Genomic DNA, 22,129 nt, shown 5'->3' with positions numbered 1-22,129 from the left:
TTGTCAGTAGCATCTATTCAGTTTCTGGGTAATACTGTCCTTGAATGCTTTTTGAATGGTAAATACATTAGTTGCTACCAGAGGGTTGTCATAATTGTCCAGAAATAATGATCATGGGAAGCCCTAGACCATATGTGGATATTTATTTATAATGTACATATTTGCTTTTTTAACCTACTTGTAGGTAAATTATAGAGAACCCATTTGCCATCCTTTTCTTTCCAGCTCTCCAAGTTTCTTGTGCAATCTGTGAGTGACTGGAATACCATAAAAATTATTGCCATATCTTGCCAAGAAATGTGATCAAACTTCAGGGATTCCTCAACTTTTGTCACATACTGCCAGTGTACTTGCCTACATGCACCACTTACACTCCATTTCTTCTGGGGTAACTGTATACCTAATGATTGAAATCTTTTCTCAAATCCATTTAAAGCATTGGATGAAAGTGCAGATGAAAATATGGTAAAAGAAATTTCAGTTCTCAATTGCAATGTCAGAAGCAAAGTGCCTGATAGAAAACAAATAGAAGAAGAAAACATTTTCTTTGGATATTTAAAAACATGAAAGCTGTTTCCCAGCTATTGCAGAAGTTCCTAGAGGTAGATTTTGAGTATCAAAACAGAGATGTTTTAGCTAGCAACCACCAAATTCATGCATCCCCCTTTCTGAATAGGACCTGGAAGTATTTTTGGAGTTGAGAATTCAGCTCCTTATCCTCAGCAGGACAGTGCTGACATTTTTCTCTCCATTTGTTCAAGATGAAAACAGTCTCCTGTCTTTCACTTTTTTTTTTTAAAGGAAAGCTTCCTTCCTTTCTGCTATTTCTGGATTTTTCTAAATGTTGATGTAATGATTCACATTTCCCAGATGTGAAATGCAAGTGTAGGAAGTGGGATCTATCCCTTGCCTCTCTAGGGGTTTCTTGTAGTCTGTGGTGCTGTTGGATTACCTAGTTAACATCTCTCCTGATTCAAATGGTTTTCCTGCTGGCCACAGTGTCTTGGGGGCTGTTTCAGTGGTGGTGGGGGCACAGTTGAGAAGGGAGCAGTGCAGGGCTGTGCTGCTACTCTGGGGTCACTGTCCCAGCTCTTCTCTGCTCTGTCTTCTTTATCTGATACTGTAATGGGAGTATGGGTTCCATGTTCATCTTACTCCTATGCATTCCCAAAAGTACCAGAGTATTTGGATTGGTAATTTCTTGACTTTGTGTTTATTCCCCCTTCTCCAGAAGCCGCTGTTATCAGCCCTTCAAGCTCATCACCTTTATTTCCCATAAAAGCCATTAAGAGAACACTAAAAGAAAGGCCTGAAATAAGGAGAGTTAAACCCAAAATGGTTCCACATTCAAGGGCTTTCTGTCACTGAAATGCTGAATCCAGTCTCTCAGCTATTGAGCTTGAAATTTGCTGGGCCAGGGACATCACACTCAGTGTGCCTCGGTGTCAGTGTTCAATAAAAATCCCCAGCTGGTTTTAAAATTAGTTACTGCCCCGAACTCGATGGGAATAAAGGTTTCCCGTTTCATCATATGGGCTAACTGCTCTGAGTTGGCCCTTGAAGAATTGATGTGCTATTGCCATTTGAATATGTAGATGTTGTTACACTTCTCATAGGCAGCTATTTTTCCGTTTTTTAAAGAAACAAACATTTCTGGTAGTTAGCTTTTTTGTTTGTTTGTTTGTTTGTTTGTTTGTTTTTAAACATTGCAGCTTTCCAGATGCAATCCTGTCAGTTTGGATAACAAACCACTGCTTATCAGTGTTGACCATGATCATGTCCTTGCTGCCATACGTTCCTGGAGAGTTCTCTCTCTGTTGACTGTCTCTCAGCAACCCTGCTTCCATGCAAACATCTCCTTAAATTACACTTTCTTACATAAAAGCTTGAAAGATACACTATCTGACCTGCCTCATCTAACAAGCCAACACTACTTTTTTTGACTAAAGACCATTTGGGAAGGTGTCCTCTGCCTGTTGACTCCCTTTTGCTCTCTTTCTAAACTTTTGTAGTAATTTTTCTTTCTTTATTTAGTCTGAATGGTCCTTGGGGCAGCTATAGTGTGATAACACCAGCAGAAATCCAAAGTGCATTTTTAAAGAGACTGAAGAAAATTCTCTCCTGTGGGCAGAGAGAATACTGGAATGAAAATCAGCTGAGCAAGAAAAGGCAGCTGACAGGAGCAGCACTTTCCCTCTTGAAAGGACTGAGTGGCTACAAAGACCAGGTAGTTTCTCCACTTGACCAATATCAATACTGTGCTCCAATAGCAGCTGGAGTTTTTTGTATGAAAGCTGTTTTCAGTGTTAAGTATAGAATTAACAATTTTTTTGTTTCCTCATCTAAATCAGTTCAGACTATTTCTCTGTGCATCTGGTATTTTGCCTTGAAAGTGGCCCAAATATTTAATTTGGGAAATGCAGCTGCCATAAAATACAATTTGATGACAGCAGAAAAATTAGTATTGGATGAACAATGTGTTGATTGTGGCATCACAGCTGATCACCAAGGACCCTGAAACTCTCAGCAAAAATATGCAGTTTCTGTCATTATGTATTGAAAGACCTGGCTTCCACCCTAAATACGTGAAAATCTAAGCAGTCAAAACAGGATGCAGTTGGAGAACAATTAAATTGGTATAATTTAATTTTCATTTTTGAAGGTTGGCACGTGGCCGTGATGCAAATTGGCAAGGCAAAATCGCTTTGTTAGCAGAGACATCCCTGTGATTCCCAGCCAGAGCCAGCTTCCTGTAGAAGCAATCACTCTTATTTCTGTACCCTGTTTAGCTCTGTGGGGCACAGCACAGATCCAAAACTGTGAACAGTTCCCCTTCTGGTTAGCTTAGGGATCCAGATGTAGAGTAGGCAGGGCAGTAGAGCAAAGCAGTGCAAGTGAGAATGGGAAATCTAGGATGAGCTGTGACTCATTCCCTGCCTGCTCCACCATCCTCTGCTCTCCATGAAGCCAGTGTTTCATCACTTCTTTGTGGTCAGAGTTCTTTCTATCAGTGCCCATTTAATTTAGCCTGATGGAATAGCAAGTTGGAAAGAATAAATAGAATTATCCCACACGTCTGGTCTATTTCTAATGAAGTTAATGGAGTGGAGGGTAATCTCTGAGGGATTGCAACTCATATGATGTAATTCTGCATTTGGTTTGTGGTGCAAGCTACATAAAATCAGCCCACATGTGACTGACGGTAAAATGACACTTGTCAGTTTGCAAGCTTTGTTTGCCAGAAAGTGTGGGTTAACAAATTATTTCAGATGAGAGGTCTTGCATGGGCACCTTGGGTGTATTGGCAGAGGTACTTTGCAGAGTACTCTTTTAGGAGGCAATTTTTACTTTTACCTAAATGAGAAAGTACATCTTGGGTGACAGTTGTGAAAACTTGGTACACTAAGCAACTCCTAGAAAATAAATAAATCCCCTAGTTTTAGTGCTTCTAGAGAACATAACAAGCTTGTAAATGCTGTTGTCAGTGTATCAGTGCCTCCCGATAGGAAAGGCACCAATGCACCAACTAAAATCTGTCTGGGGAAAAAAACAGAGGATGTGAAGGTGGTGACAGACAGGACAGTGTGTGAAACCAGTGGAGGGTGTTTTAGGGTGGCAGTAGAGGTGGAAAAGGAAATCTGCTGATGCTTGTGGACTCATTGAAAGTTTGTTGGGATTCTATTTTTGCTTCAGGTGAATTTAGAACTTTGTTGCAATTTAAATGTTATTAAATGCATCCTGCCCTAAGATGAAATGCCCACTCAAGAAGAAAAATTATCTAATGATGAAGGATTTGGAGAGTGCAACAGAGCTTTTTTTAGGTAGGTTCATAGGCAGGTGTTGCTGCCAATATCTTTCCAATATTTTTCAGGGTACCAAGATACACCAGTGGTAGTAAATTGGAAATGGAAACTTAACTCAGTGAGAGATCTTGTTGCTAAAAAGCAAGATAATAATTTAATTGGACCCTTGTTTTTGTTTATCAGTTTTAGTGTGAGGTCAAGATTATCCCTTTGTTCTTATGGTGCCAATGAATTTATGGGTAAACCAACAATTCCCTGCAACAACTCTTCTTTGGGATGCTCCAAATTACTCTTTGAGGTAATTCAGAAGATGCAATTCAAATAATACCTTCTTGATAGTTACAGTTTATTCCCTATAAGGGGTGAATTTCCATTGTAAATAGAAGATGTTATTGAAAAAAATCACTAGGACGTGTTCATTTTTAGAGAAAAAAATTCACAGTGAGAAGATTTTAAGGACTATCATCCTCTGTGTATCAATATACGAACATTGGTTTTAGAAATGGTTTTTGCTTTCTGATAATTCTTGAGTTATTTTTGCTCCTTTTTTCATCCATGTAATAAGCTGTTTAAAGTGAAACTGATCCCACTAAAAGGATTATTGATAACGAGATCTAGGTAAGAGACATTTACAAGGTTGGCTGGAATAACAGGATAAGAGGATAACTGTGGGGTTGTCCTTTTAAATCTTGTTCTTTTGTTCCCAAGCTGACATGTGGTGAGACTTTGACCGAATGATCCTCATATGTCTGTCCAGTCTAAACTGGAAAACAGGCAGCAAATGCATTTCTTCACCATGGCTCCTTTACAGTAATGTGAATGATGAAGCTGAGAGCAAAAAGCCAGGACTGCTTTTTTTTTTTTTTTTTTTTTAACTTTCTTATCACTTGTATGGAGTACATCCTGGAGCATGGTACCAGGTTGAAAGCCTATATTTAGTTCTACAATCTATTATTTAATTTTTTTATCCAGGTTTTTGTTTTTCTAAACTTTACAATTCAGTGGTTCAAGAGCTATGATAAATGGCCAGCAAGTTGGCCTGTAGGATCAGATGAAAAAGCAGAGGCTGTGTAGTTTGATTCTGAAGTGTTTCACTTTGAGAGTTTGCTCATAGCCTTTGGGTGTTTTATGGGAGATTTGACAGGCTGTGATCATTCTGGGGTTGTAAATATTCAGCTGCTGTAATTAGGACTGGGTTTAATTGGAAGAAGAAGCAGAGGATTTTTACCAATGTTTTTATAACCAGTTCTTACATAAATTTCTAGGTTATTTTTCTTAGATAGCATCAGCCTCTTTCTTTCTTTCCCTTTTCAAGTACTTTAAAATTTCACCTTTTATGGGCTGTCTTATCATTGCATTCTAACATTTAACAAGATGACTCCCTGATGTCTTGCTCCTCCAGATGGGCTCTTTTCCTCCTTCTTTTATAGCTATCTGGCTTTACAGTGTAGATGGTGAAGAGAAAAGGCAAATGTGATACAGTCTGGGGAAAGTGGCTTCCTGTTTTTCTACATAGTGTCTCATTTACTGTTAGAGTAACTCAAACTTCTCTTCTGTAAAATTTCTGCCCTCACTACTTACAGGTTTGTTTTCCTGCCAGAGGCACCCTTGGGTCCCTTGGTGCAAATCCCTTGGTCTCATGCTTTTTATGAGTTAAGATAATCCCGTGCTTCTTGTGGTCAGATATTTTTCTAAATATTCTTTCCAATCACATCTCCATCCCAGGCTTGTTTGAACACTTACTGTAACATTCTGCTTGCTGACAGTTCTGTGTGTCTGTGGAGCTGAGAGGATACAAGCTAAGGATATGTATGGGAACATCCAAGAAAATGAAAATAGAAACTAACTTTTAAAGAAAATAAAATAGAAATCTGGAGAGCAATGGTAAAACATACTTAAGGTATAACAGGGTGATTTTTTTTCTGTGTTTCACTTATCAAAGCAAAAACATTATATGAAGAGAAATGTTCTTTAACATAACATTGGGAAACTGTATTTCTGGGCTGCAATGCTGACTAGCAGGAGCACACCCTTAAGTATCATGGAAAGTTCCTGCTGATCATTTCTGAAAATGATGTAATCGAGCAGCTGCACCAGTATTCACTCAGCAAAGGGAACCTGGGGCACTTCTCTCAAGGCTTTAAAGTTTTCCTGAAAACTAAAATACAGTATTAAACAAGGATCTAGTTGAAACATGGATGGCTCAGTGAGGCTGAATGGAAGACTGAGCATGAAGAATGTGTTGATCTGCCCAAGACACTTCAGTTGTTTGTTAACATCCAGCATGTGATTTCACCAAAACAGTTACTTGTGAGTAGATGCATATTTCACTGTGTGCATGCTGTCAAATGCATTCTTCCTGGTCAGAGGTGTATTTTGTGTGGCCTACTAAGAGTTTTTCCTCTTGACTTCAGTCTGTTTTTTTGTCTTTCATTTTAGTGTTTAATGTTTCCTTCCCAACTTAGTAGCTTCCCTTTTGTTGCTTTCTGAAGGGTTTGTGCAGGGACACACGTGAGCCTAGTTGTGCAGAGATGTGTTCATTGGAATGTACCTATGGATCTATTATAATATATTATCCTTTTTAATAAGGTAAATGTGATTTGTGCAATGACTTCTCAGAAGTACCTAACCCTGTAAAGCCACATTCATCAGTAGTTGCTTTTGAAAGTCTGTTTCAGGAAATTACAGACATCCTGTTTTTTTGTCTTGAACAGTTGTCTGTCCAGTATTTGGAGATTTTTCCACCATTCCTGCTGGGGATTATCTTAATGCGCAATTACAATAGACAATGACATTGTCTATTGAATAGACAATAGCATTATTAAAGGAAAAATAATTTGTGGCTCTGACATGATAGTAGGGCTATCTGACTTTTTTACAGAGTTTAAGATTTCAGCTGAAAACCCCCTAAGACAAATAATAGTCACAGTGACAGTTTGCTATCATATGGTACATATTGTCCATTAGAAGAGCAGGCATGGCATCAAGGATCCTAATAGCTTTGTTTCAGAACATAAGCTTGTGTGAACAAAAGGAAATAACCAGCCTTGCCTTTCCATGCCTGATTAGCTTTGGCAAATATTGCACAATGAAGATGATTATGAATTGATGCTATCAGCAGCCCTAAACCATCAGAGAAATAGAGACAACCTTCTGGATAACTTGTTTTGTAGGTACAGAATTTGTTTTCTAAAACAATCATCTCCTTTCCTTTTAGAAAGCACTTGTGTAGGATTCACATCTTGAAAATTAACTGTGAAAAGTATTTTTTCTGTGTGAATTGTTAAAAACCCAGCAGTGCCACTTCAGCTCTGAACTCTTCAAGAATATGGGGGAAATATGTCTTTGTTTCAGTGAATCTTACTAAAACCCAGCCAGGCACATCAAGGACATTATAAACCAAATTAGTTTTGCATGGCTTGAACAAGGTTTTTCCATAAACAGAAAGGCTGAAAAGGTGATAACTGTGAAAGAGCTCCAAGTACAGGTACAAGTTCTCTAAGCATATCACTGAGACTTCTAGGTGAGGGCTTACAAGTGTCCCCTGGCCTTGCCTCCTGCTTTCCTGGATCTCCTCTGCTGAGCAGGAGCTTGGACTGGGTGTCACCTCTCCCAGGACACGGCAGAAGGGTTGTCAGTGCTTCTCCAGGCTGGGACTCCCTACCGAGGATATTTGCTGGAGCTGGTGTTTGTCAGCACTCATTTCTTTTCAGAGATGAGACACAAAAGCTGGCAGCAACCACAGCTTTTGGGTAGCCTTTGGCACTTCCAGGTATGTTCAGGGAGATGTGTCTCCATGTTGTCAGCCCCTCAGTTTTACCCAGGCACAGCTGCACTGTTGGTGCCTGAGCACTCCTGGCATTTCTGAGAGCACCCTAATTTTCTCTGGAGGGATTGGAACAGCATTTGCTTGTTATATGATTCACCAGGTCATCTCCAGCTAACCTAAGAGAGGTTAATTTTTGGATCCTTATCACCAAAGTAGAATCTGGGGTGCAGAATCAGTGAAGAAAGGGGGGAGTAGTGATTTCCACAGACCGACTATGTAATGGTCTGAAAAAATATGTGCTATTCGCTCATGTTCCATTGCAGCTTTGCAATGGCATTCTTTCTCAGGGCAAGATTGTCCTTAAGATGGAAAAATTTCTATACCAGATGTGGGAAAACTGTCACTTGAAGACCACTTTGATTAAGAAGCTTTTTCAGAATTTCCAAACAATCATGGTCAGATGTTGACATTTTTTAAGGGTATAAGAAAACACTAATAAGTTCCTGATCCAGAGAAGTGCACAGATCCTTGAACAGATAGGAATTACTCAGAAAAATTATTGTACTATCACATATTTAAGCCTAACAGTAAATAAGTGTTTGAAGACATGTTTAATCACCATTAATGATATATTATCAAACTCAAAATTAACAGATAAATGTAATGTAATTATAAATAAATAAATAAATAAAATAAAAATAAAAAACCTTTCCAAAAACTGTTGTCTACCCACCATCTGTTTCTACATTACGAAAATGTAGGAATATTGAAAAATTGAGAGATATTAGAAAAATAGCAAACATCAGAGATTTCTGACACATATGTATGTTGACATCATAAGATGGAACATGTGTGACCACAGCCTTGCTAAGGGTGTGCTCACTGACAGTCTCAGCTTAGATTTCAGTAACAGACATGTGCTCAAAGAAAATTGTCTGGCTCTCTATTCTTTTCATCACAGTGAGAAATGAAATGGTGAGAACCGTGCCTGTTTAAAAACCCTGAAGAGTATCAATCAAAAATGCACATTTTCAGGTGGAGTTAAGTTAAAGTCAAGCTTTCTCTGCAAAGATGTTTTCCCACAAAAATATTCCTTTGCGGTTTTTACCCTCTGTAGTTAAACTGCATGATTTAAGGACTAACCTAGCCAGGAGCTATGTAGAAGAGTCAAGAGGGTTCCATTATCATTTGCTTAACCTTTTTCTGTAGATCCCTTCTGTCAGGCTGCTGGTTTTCTGTAAGCCCCACACAAAGGTTTTAAGAGACAAGGGATGTTCACCTTGCATTTCTCATTACTGACAGTAACTACTCCTGCTGTGGCTCCGGCTGCACCATTTGATTTAGAAATTTCTGGCAGCTTTGACAAATTAAGGAGCCAGTGTGGCAAAGTGATTGTTATGGGAGGCAAGCATGGCCCTTCCTTTCCCAGTGACTGCTTGGCACAGGAGCAGCTAACGAACACTGTGCTACTCTACAGCCCTTCCTTTTCCCATATTTTTTCATGTTTCAGCTCTTAGTATTTTGACTCTTTGGATAAATTAGAGTCTTCTAAACTCTTATCAGATGTTTTTATGATGCCCAGCCCTGTGACACTGATTTATGATTAGAAGCCCCAAAGTACTACTGCAAAAAAAAAAATAGATTATTAATGATGCTTTTATTTGGTATCATAGAGAAATCCCTCCTTAAAAGTATAAAAGTGGTTACACATTATCAAAATAAAACATCCGGATTTATTCAGGAATAATATGGATAAAAAACTGGAAAAAGTATGAAGCACTTACTACAATCTGTCTTAATGTGCCTCTTGTCTTAGTATTATGGCAACAATTAAAAGTCAGGTTGGATTTTGGTTTTGTTTTGGGAATTTTTTAGATATTCGTTTGTTTACTTTGAATCTGGTACAATTCCCTAAATGAAATTTTGGGTAAGCAGTTCTTTTTTTAACCATTTTTAACAATGCTGGAGAGATATAGATTTTATGGAGGTCACAGAAGCAGAATGTGTACCCTGTTCACAAAGACGTGCATAATCTGCAAGATTACTTGCTCACACAAGGAATATTTCCATGGATTCATCAGCCATTCTTTTCAGAAAAACATAAACTTTGTTTTTGTCTAGAGACTGGACAGACACATATTTAAACAGAAAAAAGCTGACAATATAAAGTAACAGCCTTAAGATGCTCAATAGAGTTATTTTTATTTAGGAACATAGGGTTGCAGAAAACCTCTTGGGTTGTTTTTAAACAAGTCAAAGTCATAATCATATAATTCTTGATAAACAGACTGCTGAAATCAAAACAAGCTGTTCTTTTTGAGTTAAATAGCTAACTCGGGGTGCAGAATAGGACAGCTGTTGACTGGAGAAAATAGATTAGATTAGAAATAGAGTTTGCATCTCAAGAGCTGCACAGAATTTAAGTATCTTCCATGTATTTAAGAACAATTTAGAATTTAGCTGCCTGCCAGAATGCTGGCTGTAGTGCCTACTATGATATGCAATTGCTAGTGGGGAAATATGGAGAAGCAAAAGAGGCTGAAAAAGTGTCTTGTTTCTTCCAAACAGGAAAAAACCCAAAAAAGAGTACCTCCTTTTCTCCTAACTAGGCCAGTCGATAGAAGGTTTGCAGCTGTCTGCATCTTCTGTGCTCATATCAAATACCATGTCCCATTTAAATGTGCTCTACTGTATAAATTAAGGTAGCTAGCCAGCTTCTGGAAAGGACTCTGGTCTGTGGTCAGATGTGGTCATCCTTGATCCTTCAAGATACGTAAAAGAAATGAACTCTTTCAAAACCTGTAAAATATTTAATCTTATGCTCCACTGTCCCACAGAACATACCTATTTTTGTTAGCTCGCTTTTTCCTTCTTCTCTCTTCTATCTTTGATAGTCACACCACACCCTTTTTGTTTTTTTCTTTTATTTATAGCTCTTTAGTTTGTTAATTTTTCATTTCATTGAAGATGCAGCAGTCAAAGGGAAAAGAAAGCAAGAGAATATTAAAACAAGAGGTCAACATGAATGTAGCAAGTGCCTAGAAATAGTATTTGGTACAATCTGAAGAACAAGAAAGATCTGTCCTAGAGCTATGTGAATAGGGTAAATACAAGAAGATATTAAACTGCCCTAGAGCTAGGTGCATAAGTTAAATGTAGTAAATATATGCAATTCTGTTACCATTCACGCATTAATGAATCTTCTCCAGCTGTGCTTAAACTGCTCTATACTTGTTGTTCATAAAATTCATCTGCACAATTGTTCTTAAAGTGACTTTGAAAGCTGTGTGTGTTGTTGTTCACCAGAGAAGTACAGTTTAAATTCATTGGTGTGCATGAACCTGTTCTGGAAGCGTGTCCTGGCATTCTGGGCACAGAGACTATCACAGGTTTCTCAGGCCTCTCCCACCCCATTTTCATGGTAAAGGCAGCGAGTGGTACATACAGTTTATCTATTCGGATGTATCTCACATCCAAACAGATAAACTGTATGTCCACAAAGAAAATTCTAGATGAGTCTCTCATTTTTCTGACATGTACCTCTCTGCATTATGGAACAGGTAAAAGTGTTGGATTCTGTGCTTATTTATGCTGGTAATAGATATTCGGGCCAGCTCTGTTGGGATAAACTGCACAGAATCCTTCCATGCAGTTCTGAAATAAATTGCAAAGACATTTAAACACACAGAGCCATTTTGATTTTGTGTTATCAGGATAGGGTGAAGAATAAGAAAGTAGTAAAGTGGGATGCCCACTATGGTCTGTGTGTTCCTGCTGTGGACCAGCTGTGATACAAACATCACCCTATGCCTGTTCCTCTGGCTGAAGGTGTATCCCTCTGCAAATGGAGCATTTTCAAAAAGCATCCAAACTGTCAGGCATTGGAGGGGGTATTTCTTGAGACAGGGGAGTTGCCAGCACTGTAAATGGAGCAGGTGAGCAAGGTAGGAAAAACACCACCCCTGGTCCCCAGGCAGGCCACAGTGACTGTACCTGCTGCTCCTCTGTCCTTTGTCATACGAATACTTTGCATCTTCATATTGTTGTGATATCATTATTGAACGAATTACTTCAAAGAAGGAAACCTTTAGGGTGGCAGGAGAGGTGAGCAGAGGGAGCAGTGAGCACTTAGCTGGCCGTGAGCTGTTTAAAAGGTCAGTGGCTCCTGTTGTTTTGCTGGCTGGTTGCTAAGCTGCTGTGGATTTTTGTGCTCCTTTTCCTGGCAAAAGGGACCTGGTGATGAGGTGCAAGGTTATGGTAGTGCCTTTTTAGTAACCTCACCCCCTCCTTTCTGCTTGCTGAGCGACTGAGTAAGGCAGGTGCTCTCAGGAGCACTTGCTTTCTTTCTAGGCTACTTAAAAACAGCTGCTGAAGTAACTGATAGGTTTTTTATCCTGCCAAATTAAACCTAATATTTTAACTTGGGGGAACAGAGTCACTGTTTAGTAAGCTGCCAGGGCATATTGTGTAACTAAGGCTTTCCAAGGGATCAGCAGAACTTGTACCATCTTCACCTCACTTGCATCTTCTTTGAACTCACAGCAAAGCACATTTATTTAGTGCTTGGGTGAAAATTATCTAGCCAAGTATAGAGCTGTCTCGCGAGATTATATTTTAACCCTGCTTTCCTTCAGCTGTCTCAAGCAGCAGGAACTTTCATGTACATCTGAGATATGTTATAATAACAGCCAATGCTGCCAGGCCTTACAGTGGATCAAATATTCAAAAATAGTCTTATCCTATACCAGAAAGGTTGAGAAAAAATGCAACATGAAAGCAAACTGATGTTTGGGAAGGGGGAGGACATGATTGCTGAGATAAAGTGTGCTTTCTTGCTGTTCAACTTCATTTGCAGAGTCTATAATCTGTAATATCCACCATAAAGATAATTAGAAAACAGCACCAGGGTGTAAGTAAATGAAGTTTCCTACTCTCTGAATGAAATCGTCAGGTGGACATAATAAGTGCTTTTAGACATGTGCAGCAACAAGAAAGGTAATTATTTAACTTGCCTATTAGTTCAGTGGCTGTGAAAGGCACAGCACTCCTTGGAGCAAGTGGGGAGTCAAGGAGATGAGGTTTGCACTAATCTGCTATAGGGAGGCTGGGTGGCCTTTTCCTGTTGGCCAGGCATTTTTTATAATATGGTTGTTTTCAGTTGCTTGTAACCTCATTAAATGTTTGCTGGCAGGGTTCTGGGAAAATAACAGCAAGCAACCATGTAACCAAACACCTAATCTATGTTTACTTAGCCTGATATGTCGTCAAATTTTTCCCAAGTGCGTTAATGTACAGCTAAAAATGTGAACTCAACCCTGAGCTGAAGCTTGCCTGGGAAGTTGGGCCAGAGATCTAGGCTGAGGCCATGCCACCCAGCTACCACTGTCAATGCATTAAACTTAATTAGGGCTCTGTATGTGGAGATTGACTCCTCTGAAAATTTTTGTATATATTTCTGCTTATCGAAGGGTTATTGTTATCCATTCTGGCATTCCTGGAAGTTCCTCCTCCACCCTAAATAATCAAAACTTGAAAAAGAAAACCAAACCAATGAACAAACCAACCAACCAAACAAACAAAAACCCACCAAAAACAAACAAACAAACAAATCCCCCCAAAAAAACACAGAACCAAAACAACCCCCCTTCATTCCTGTAGAATGGGCAATGAAAGATACTGCTCAGACCCAAAATAACCTTCTCCTTGCCAAGACTCTGCAGAAGTGCTCAGTATCCCTCTGTGATGGATCATGTGCTTATACAAACTCCACCTAACTATATTACTTGTGATTGCCAGGAAACTTTTGAGCTAAATGCCTTGAACTTTGTAAGTGCCCTGTTAAGTCATGGGTTCTTATGGGCTATTCAATCTTCCAGGTATTTGAACATAACTTACTGAACTTGCAGTAATGCAGTATATCTACCCCAAGGCCCTTAGTGTTAGATGCAAAATGTGGTGGCCACATGGTGCAAAGTAGTGGTACTGGCTCTGCTTGTTCAAGTGAATTTGGCAGGATAATTTGATGGTAGATTTCATTGACAAATCAGGATATAATCTATTTGTGCCAACACTACCAAAGATTTTGTTTTCTGAAAGAGTCTTTTGATCCTCTTGTACAGTGTTGTTACAGGATATTATTTACAGTCTAGTAGGAATTCAACTAAGCTTTCATCGTATTGTGTTTTTTGTTTGTCTTACCTGTTTTCTCCTGCTTTGCTCACCTTTGAGTTTGGCAGTGTGTATATGTTTTCTTAAAATAATTCTGGTTTTGAGCTGCAACTCTCGATATCTCAAGGAGGTCACTGATGAACACTTCTCAAAGGTTCAGATGTGGTGGTGTTTAGGGCTAGTTCTACAGTGTCTTGCTGTTTTGGGTCAGGAAGCTCTGGGCTTTGTAGAGTCAAGCCTTGAGCATCACCTGTCTGAGCAGCTTCAAGGACCAAGGATGCACACTATTAACCATGGAGCTGCTTTTTTGAATTACCATTTTTAGTGGCTCTGTAGCCCTCTGACCTGTCATAACAGGCTTCCTGGAAAGCCTGTGGTTCTTGTCAGTGGGAATCTTGCATACTTAGCATCTGTTGTAGCTAGGTGAGATAGAAGGTATTTGAGCTTTCTCTTCAAGCAAAACTGAAAGACATCCCAGATATTCTGTCTATGTCTTATAAGCCTCTGATCCATCCAGAGGCTAAGGGCTTGCTGGTGATGGCAGAAGCATGGACTGAAATTGAGCACTGACAGCCAGCACAGCGTGTTCCTACACTGAGAAAATCGGGGCACTCATCCCTCGGTCGAGCCCTGCCATTCAGTCACTGATGCAAAAGGACTGAGGGCTGTCGGTCCCCTTAGCAAAGCACATGACTCAGTTATTCACCTAGGGTCCATCCAGTGGCTGTCACCGGGTCTCCTGCAGCATCCTGCACCACCCAGTGTGCGTTTAGAGACCATTTTATGGCCTGGATGCAGACACAGTTTTGATTTAAGTGGTTAGGAGACAGGGACAGGCTAGCTCTGACCTTCTGTGAACTATCCACGCTCACAAAATTAAGTTGCTGTGTCCTGCTGATTACAGCTTTCATCTGGGGTTTAGCTTGTGAGAATACAGAGGTCATTTTATCATCAGATCTGCTCTGGTTGTTGAGTAAACATTCCCTTCTTGTACAAAGGTGAAAACTGTATTCTCTCAAACAAAACTTTTGCACTAAATTGTGTACAAGGAAGAGTAGCTAGTTTGAGTAGAGATTGCAATTGAAAATACAGTTCAGGCCAGGGATGGCATGAGTGGGGGAGCCTGCTGGAGGTGAATGAGTGACGGGCAGCAGTAAAGTGACGTGCACATGTATGCAGTGACACGCAGCGGGGAAGAGATTATTGTGTGCTAGGATGCAACTGCTGGACAAATCACCCAAATTATCATGAAAAGCATGATACCAGACACTGGCTCAAATTCTGATGGCCCTCTTGGTTCCAACAAATTTTCATGAACTGCATGCGAAAGAAAGCGCTGCCTTTCCTGTGGTAGGGAGAGCTGAGGCAGGACGTCGTGCCCAGCCGTTCAGGTTACAGCGTGTGCGGTGTGTCCTCACTGTGGCTGTTTCTCTCCGCAGATGGCCGCAGCCCCATGTGCCAAGCAGCCCCAGGCCGCGCCGGGCATGAGGGCCGGAGCCAGGCGCTGCCGCTGAGGCGAGGAGCGGAGCGATCGCCATGGCCTCATGCCGCCGGGCCCGGCGCGCCGGCCCTCCCGACGGAGGCTGGGGATGGATGATTGTTGCTGGCTGCTTCCTCGTCACTATCTGCACCAGGGCCGTGACAAGGTAAAAGCACTGCTGCTTCTCTTGCTGGCCTCTTTGTGGCATTAGCTTTTTTTTTCCCCCCGCCTTAGGAAGAAGGTTTGTTATCTCCCCTGATGTCCTGCAGCTGACAGGGCTGTTCTGGTTAGGTACAGACTCTATCCTGCTACATTTTCCAAGGCTTCCTGAAACCCCTAAAGCTGTGGGGGCAACCAAGGGATTACGAGCCCTCTGGCTTTAGTCTCGCCTCCTCTGACAGCTGCTCTAGCTTTCAGCACCCGCTCCCTGATTTCTAACAGAACCAAGGCCTGCGGCAGGTAGAGCTATTTCAGGCTGTAGTGGTTTCGCTGGGGAGGGAGGAATCACGTAGGGTCGCTTTGGGTTCACTGTGTCCCTCTGACCCCACAGCCATGCTCATTTTTGTCAGTCCCAGTGAATTTGCGTGACTCCTGAGTCAATATGAAAATCATGTAAATACCCCCTTCTCCTACTGCAAGCATTTCAGGTACTGTCCTGCCTGAGAAGGTCCAAGCCCTAGAGAAGAGACCCCTCTCTGCACCCTTCTGGTATCCAAAATATGCAGAAAATATTTTCTCAAAATAGAACAGGACTAGACTGCTGCCTCATATAAACATAAAGCAATCTGGGATGAGGTTGCTTTCACAGTGACTTTGATGTCGACTGGAGAAAGATGAGCCTGGTATGTGTGAACATGGACAATTTAGCTATATTAAGCAGAGAGATATGCACCCTGGTAAGTGAGGAAAACTGAGTGTCTTGTTGGATAGTCAGTATAATGTAAATACAGTGTTTCCTACCTAAAGTTCTTATTTCTTTTAAAATAAAGCTCCCAGATTTAGGGATATTTAGGGATCTTTAGGGATCTAAGGTCTTGGAGTCAACAGCACAGAAGGGGATAGAAACACTTATACAGTGTTAGTTAATACATACAAATGTACCAATTCCATAAGAATAGCAGATATTTCCTAGTGGATTTAATTCCTTGTTTGTGTGTGCAATGTGTTACATCCAGAAAATCATCTAATGGCTGGCACACATCAGACTATTTAGAAGAGTGAAGTATGTGCAAGAAAAAAAGCTGAAGAAAGTGGTCATTCACTCATTTGGGAAAGAGAGGGGGGAAACGCATCTCTGGTTGATCCAGAAAAGAGAAATAAGTTATGCAGCCTTTTAATCTGTTCCTCTGCAGGGAACAGTAACACTTGTCAAGTTGAGCAAAGTAACCTCTCCTGGAAGCACTTTATTAAACTGCTGGAAGGTCCACAGGCTCCTGCTGTGTTTTGATTCTCTGTTTGAGAGGAGTTCCTTTGCACTTGTCCGTTCATGAACACATAGCTGCAGGTGGGGTTTGCTCTGTAGGTATTATATTGACCCTACCCTCACAGTTTGTGTGGGTGTGGGATAGTGAGCAACAAGGTCAGTGAAGAACTGTGAAGCCAGGGCTTTGTGTGCCAGGGAAGCAACATCATCATATTGACTATAAGTTGCTGGGGAGAATTAGCATTTAAATTTCCTTTTAGTTCAAAATACTGTGAGTCATAAAAACTCTAGCAGCAGATATCCCAGCAAGAAACATGTGATATTATAATGTTCACGACCACAATTTTGATTTACCCGGGAGCTGGAGAGGACCTTCAAGTGGATACTTTTTATACCTGAAGAGTGAGAACAGTGTTTTCCGTGAGGCAAATAGTGAGGCAAATATTCCATGTTTAACAGACTGGTGTTTATGTTTTCTGTCCTAGGTGCATCTCCATTTTTTTTGTGGAGTTTCAGGCATACTTCAGGCAGGATTATGCCAGAACGGCTTGGATCCACTCCATTGTTGACTGTGCTACAATGCTTTGTGGTGTGTATTACCCTTTTAAGAGTAATGTGGCTACTTTTGCATCAGCTCCATCTGTTTCTAGCATGCTTACAAGTTGGTGGAGTCCGCTGGGAAAGAGTGATACTGTGGGATCTCTGGGGTATGGTATATCCAAGCTGCTTCCCCCAACACAGTTGTGCAAGGGAGTGTCTTCATACTAAAGAAAAGAAGCAGAACTTTGTTTTGTGAAGTGATCTAATTTTTCAGAAATGTACTTTTGTTGAGGTCTATTGGGACACCTCATGTTTGAGAGCGTTTAACTGAGCAATTGTTTCTTTTGCCTTTTGATTGGAGTTGTATTTGAGATGTAGCACAGGATGTACATCTTGCCTCCAGATCAAGTCACAACCATCCTCCTTTTATCAAAAGTGTATATTTACAAATAGGCTTCTCTCTTAAAAGAAAATTTGCTATTATTAAAAATCATGTGCATCAACATAGCAGTTGTAGTGAATTTCTCATGGGTTTGCTTTAAAGCTGTACAGCTTGGTGAAAATCCATGCCCTAGTCCTGTAGAAGAGGTTAATCCTTAAGAATTGCTAGAAAGACAGAGGGGCACAGCTAGAATGAGATGCAACAACTCACCTGTGACAGCCCAGTTATATCTTGGGGAAAAGAGAGAAATAAGGGTAACCTTGCCCTGGCATTGAAGGTAGTAGAAGGGGAGGGGGTTGGTGATGACATCCCATGGTAGAAGCAGGGTGATCTGGAAGACATCAGTGTTGGGAGAAGTGCAGGAGAAGGGCAGCAGCCCTAGAGATTGTCCAAAAGATGTGAGACCTCTCCTGTTTGGGTCTAACCCAGAGCCCACAAGGCCAGGGAGTTGTGAGGAAGGACACCTAAAGTTACTGAGGGCTGAAGTACAAATTCCAGGTGGGGAGAAGTCTGAGTGTTGTAAGCATGGAGTAATGAACAGTGTGGGCTGTTCCTGTGGCCTGTCTTGACCCCTTGACAATGCAGATTAGTTGTGTTCCATAATGACTCTGAGCTACAGAAATGGCTGCTGAGAAAGCTACTGTAAATGTCAGGTTTATGCTGACTTTCAGGAGAATTACTTTTAGAAGTTTTTTTCTTTATATTTGGTGCTCATGCCATTGTGACAGGGTTATGTTGGAAGACCACCCTTTAGCTGCACATACCATTTTCTCCTTCTTCCTCCTGCTTCCTTTTCTTTTATAACTGTTGCAGTGAACTGTGTGTAAGGACCTGCCATTAACTACCAGCTTTATTTGTTTCTTCGAAGCCCCGCTTGGGAGTTTAATCAGTAATCGTGTATCCTGCCAAGTTGGTATCATGCTAGGAGGGCTGCTTGCATCTACTGGACTAATTTTGAGCTCATTCGCCACCAGTCTGGAACATCTCTACTTATCATTAGGAGTCCTCACAGGTAGGATGCATTCAGCCCCTTTGTTGCTGCCAGAACACAAGACAGGAACACTAAAAATGATGGGTGATCTCTCCTCCCTGTCATATTGACACTGCACTCATCAAATAGAGATACTCAGACCTGTTCCCATGATTGTAGACAAGATTCTGTGCCAGCGAGAGCTCCAGCACTGACTGATCTTGTATCACACAAAAGCAGCACCCTGCAAAAGCAACTCTTACCTTCTGTTAGAGAGAGGACTGTCGATAAAGTTCTGAAATTATGGGAGGTCAGGAAGGACTGCTGTTGCAGTTGGTATACATGAAAAGGTTTCCCTGTTTTGTCTGGGATTTGGGAGGAGTTTGTTATGGCAGAAGTTCTAAATTTCCCTAATATATTTGCATATTTGGGAAAAAAGTTTAAACCAAAACATAAATGAAAGCAAGAGATAGAGGAGCTCTTGGTGAATACCAGGCACCTCAGCTGTATGCCTTACTTTTGTCTGCATTACATTCCAGTTGAACAGCAAAAAAAATGCTGGTTGGTAGTCTTGCTGTAGCAGCTCCTCCATTTTTGCTCAGGTACGGTGAAAACAAATCTTTGCTCTGTCCTATCTGCCTGTGTTTGTTGTGCACAGAGGAACTTGAGAGAGGCCCGTGATCACACTGACATTCCTTCCTCATTAATACTGACCTGGTAGCCACGGTGATATAAGACCTTGTACTTGGTCCCCTGGAGTTTAGTAACGAGTTGGTGGAATTACTGCAGTTCACATGCTGCCAACAGCTTATTTGTTAAGAAAAAAAAAAATCCTTATTTTAGCGCATGCTGCTCCTGTATTGCAATGTTAATCTTTGACAAAATGTGTTCATAACAAATAAAAAGGCTTCTTGTAACTCGAGGGTCTGTGCTACAAACCATGCTAACACCTCTGAGGCTACCTTAGTGGGAGCTGCTGTGAATACCAAGGTGGAAAGGCAGTTATAACTTGTACATGGAGTAGTAAAGAGCCAAGTTCATTACAAGCAGTGAACTTTTAGCCTGTGGGGACTGATTAACAGAGAGGTGAACTGTTGGTAAAGGCTAGATGTGGTGCCCCCAACTCAAATGGGACCACAACAAGTGAATGTCTAAATCCATAGAAGCAGCAGGACTTGAAACCAAAGAGTGAAGCAGAGGTGAGATTGGGGAGTGTCAATAAGTAGCAGAGTTCCTTCTAAGAGGCATGAAAATGTTTTCAGCCCTAAACTTTCCACTTTTCACAGGACATTTGTTGGCTTTTTTGAGACCTATTTCCCCTTGCCTACTCACTGAAAAATAAATGGTGTGTATGCCTAATAAAGCATGATTTTCATAGCTCTTGAGTGATGATGTCTAGCTCAGGGCTGCTCTGCTGGCTCTGCTGCCTGTACAGGTCCAACCCCAGCTCTGTGCCCTGCTTGTCCCCTCGCCTCCTGACAGCTGCCAGACTGGGCACCCGCTGCCCAGAGCCCCTCTAATCCTCTTATTCCATCCTGGCAGGTTTAGTGCCTGACCCACACAGTGTGGCCTTTGAGGAGGATGTGGCAAGCCGGTTACGGCACTGGGGACTGTTTTATCCTCTACCAGCAAGTTCTGCCAAAGGCACTGGGGACTATTTTACCCTCAATGTGGGACATGCTCCAAAACCCTAGTCAGGAACTAATTTCTATTACTGATTCAGAAATACATATTTTAGTGTTAGGGCAACCACTTGATGATTAAAACCTGCTCTCTGGTTCTGCAGCAGAGACCACAATATTTTTCTCCATCCAAGAGATGAATCTTATTTGTTTACTCAACCGGATCTGGCTTTGTGAGGCTTTCCTCCCCTCTTTACTTGTAGACAGGGATTTAAAATGGTCAGGACTCCAAGCAGCTGTTGCAAGGAGTTTGTTTAGTGGACCAAGAGAGGTTTTTTGTAGAATATTAGTAACAGAGACAAGCTCTTTGTACTGTGTTTCAGAGACCTGAAAATTAATGTTCAGGTTTGCAACAGACCCAAACACAAAGTGGTGCCTCATCAGGACAGGGTGTCCAGTGCCAGCATTGGTGCAGACCCTAGGGGAAGACCTCATCTTGTATGCAAGAGAGGCTGGCACACCAGTTCTGTCATGTTTAGTGATCATCATTGTTCTTGTTATGAAGTGAACCCCATCACTTCTGTCTGAGTCTTATTATTGTGGATTAGTGGTCATAAGGTTTGTCAAGTCAGTGACCCTGCTAGTGGAAGAAATACATCATCCTAGTTTCTCATCACACTCAGACTGGGCTGCGTGATACAGAATCAGAAAAAGCTTTCTATTCATTTGTACTAATGAAAATACATTATGTGGTTTGCTTTAATGTGTTCCATATGTCATGCTTAGTGTTAAGCCATCTGCACTTTGCTTTCTCTTCTAGGACTTGGATTTGCACTTTGTTATTCTCCAGCCATTGCGATGGTGGGCAAATACTTCAACAAAAGGAAAGCACTGGCGTATGGAATAGCCATGTCAGGAAGTGGAATTGGTACCTTCATCCTGGCCCCTGTGGTCCAGCTCTTAATTGAGCAGTTTTCCTGGCGAGGAGCTTTGCTCATCCTGGGAGGTTTTGTTTTAAACCTCTGTGTCTGTGGTGCCTTGATGCGGCCTATTTCTCTTAAGGAGGATTGTAAAACTGCTTCTGAGTTGCCTGAACAGAATTATGTCCCTGAAACAGAGAAACAAGACTTAAAGCGAATGTCCATCTGTTCACCTTTAATCAAATTATGGCCTCATGAATGTTTGTGCTACTGTTCATGGAAGGAATATGACTTCTTGCTGATGCCAGGCTTCATGGTGCTGGCGGTGTCAATTTTATTTATGGCATATGGCTGCAGCCCTCTTTTTGTCTACCTAGTGCCTTATGCTTTGAGTGTTGGAGTGAGTCATCACCAGGCTGCCTTCCTCATGTCCATACTTGGTGTCATAGACATCATTGGTAATATCACCTTTGGATGGCTCACAGACAGAAGGTAAGGGCTTCTGGCTGATCAAGTGTAAACTTTAGCTGGTGGGAGGCTGGATACAAGCAAGGTATAACACATATAAAAGTCAACATTATGTATTCTTTCCGTAGCATGTGTAACTTAAAACCCCCCAACAACACACTCTAACTTTCAAGAATGCTTGCTGTTTAATCTTTTTGTCTCTTCTGAGTTTGTTCAATTCTGCTGGTTTAATATCTTTTTTCCTGAAAAAAATGAGGTGTTTGTATGTTTGATTGCAGAAATGTAGCCCCTTGCCTTAGCGTGATTCTCCGTATCTATTTCCGAGGGGATTTCAGCCTGTTTCCTCTGCCTTTCCATCTCTTTTGTGCTGCTGGGGAGGCACAGAAGTTATGAAAGAGGGTCCAGGGTCTGGCCCAATATTGTTAGGCAAATGCTAGGAAGGACTAACTGAAAATTGTTATACATTTTCCAGTATATAAGAACTCACCATGCTTTGTGAACTCAGCTCACGCCAAATGTCAGTG

The 22,129-nt window shown here is 41.2% G+C and overlaps 1 protein-coding gene across 3 annotated transcripts in view; it reads left to right on the top strand.

The window, feature by feature from the left end:
• SLC16A12 (solute carrier family 16 member 12) overlaps positions 1-22,129 on the top strand; it is a 28,827-nt gene that overhangs the window by 2,713 nt on the left and 3,985 nt on the right. The window contains exons 1-5 of one of the 3 annotated variants that reach the window (XM_068197612.1): positions 5,919-6,113; positions 15,180-15,386; positions 17,129-17,232; positions 18,494-18,637; positions 21,038-21,629. In XM_068197612.1, the coding sequence (XP_068053713.1) occupies positions 15,277-15,386; positions 17,129-17,232; positions 18,494-18,637; positions 21,038-21,629 (950 nt within the window). In that variant the 5' untranslated portion in view covers positions 5,919-6,113; positions 15,180-15,276. Of the gene's footprint in view, positions 1-5,918; positions 6,114-15,179; positions 15,387-17,128; positions 17,233-18,493; positions 18,638-21,037; positions 21,630-22,129 lie in introns of those variants that run through there. The other 2 variants (XM_068197611.1, XM_068197613.1) reach the window with 2 other exon arrangements.

The sequence above is a fragment of the Anomalospiza imberbis genome, chromosome 8, assembly GCF_031753505.1.
Source record: "Anomalospiza imberbis isolate Cuckoo-Finch-1a 21T00152 chromosome 8, ASM3175350v1, whole genome shotgun sequence".
Taxonomy (NCBI): domain Eukaryota; kingdom Metazoa; phylum Chordata; class Aves; order Passeriformes; family Viduidae; genus Anomalospiza; species Anomalospiza imberbis.
This window is presented reverse-complemented; position numbering and strand designations above follow the sequence as displayed.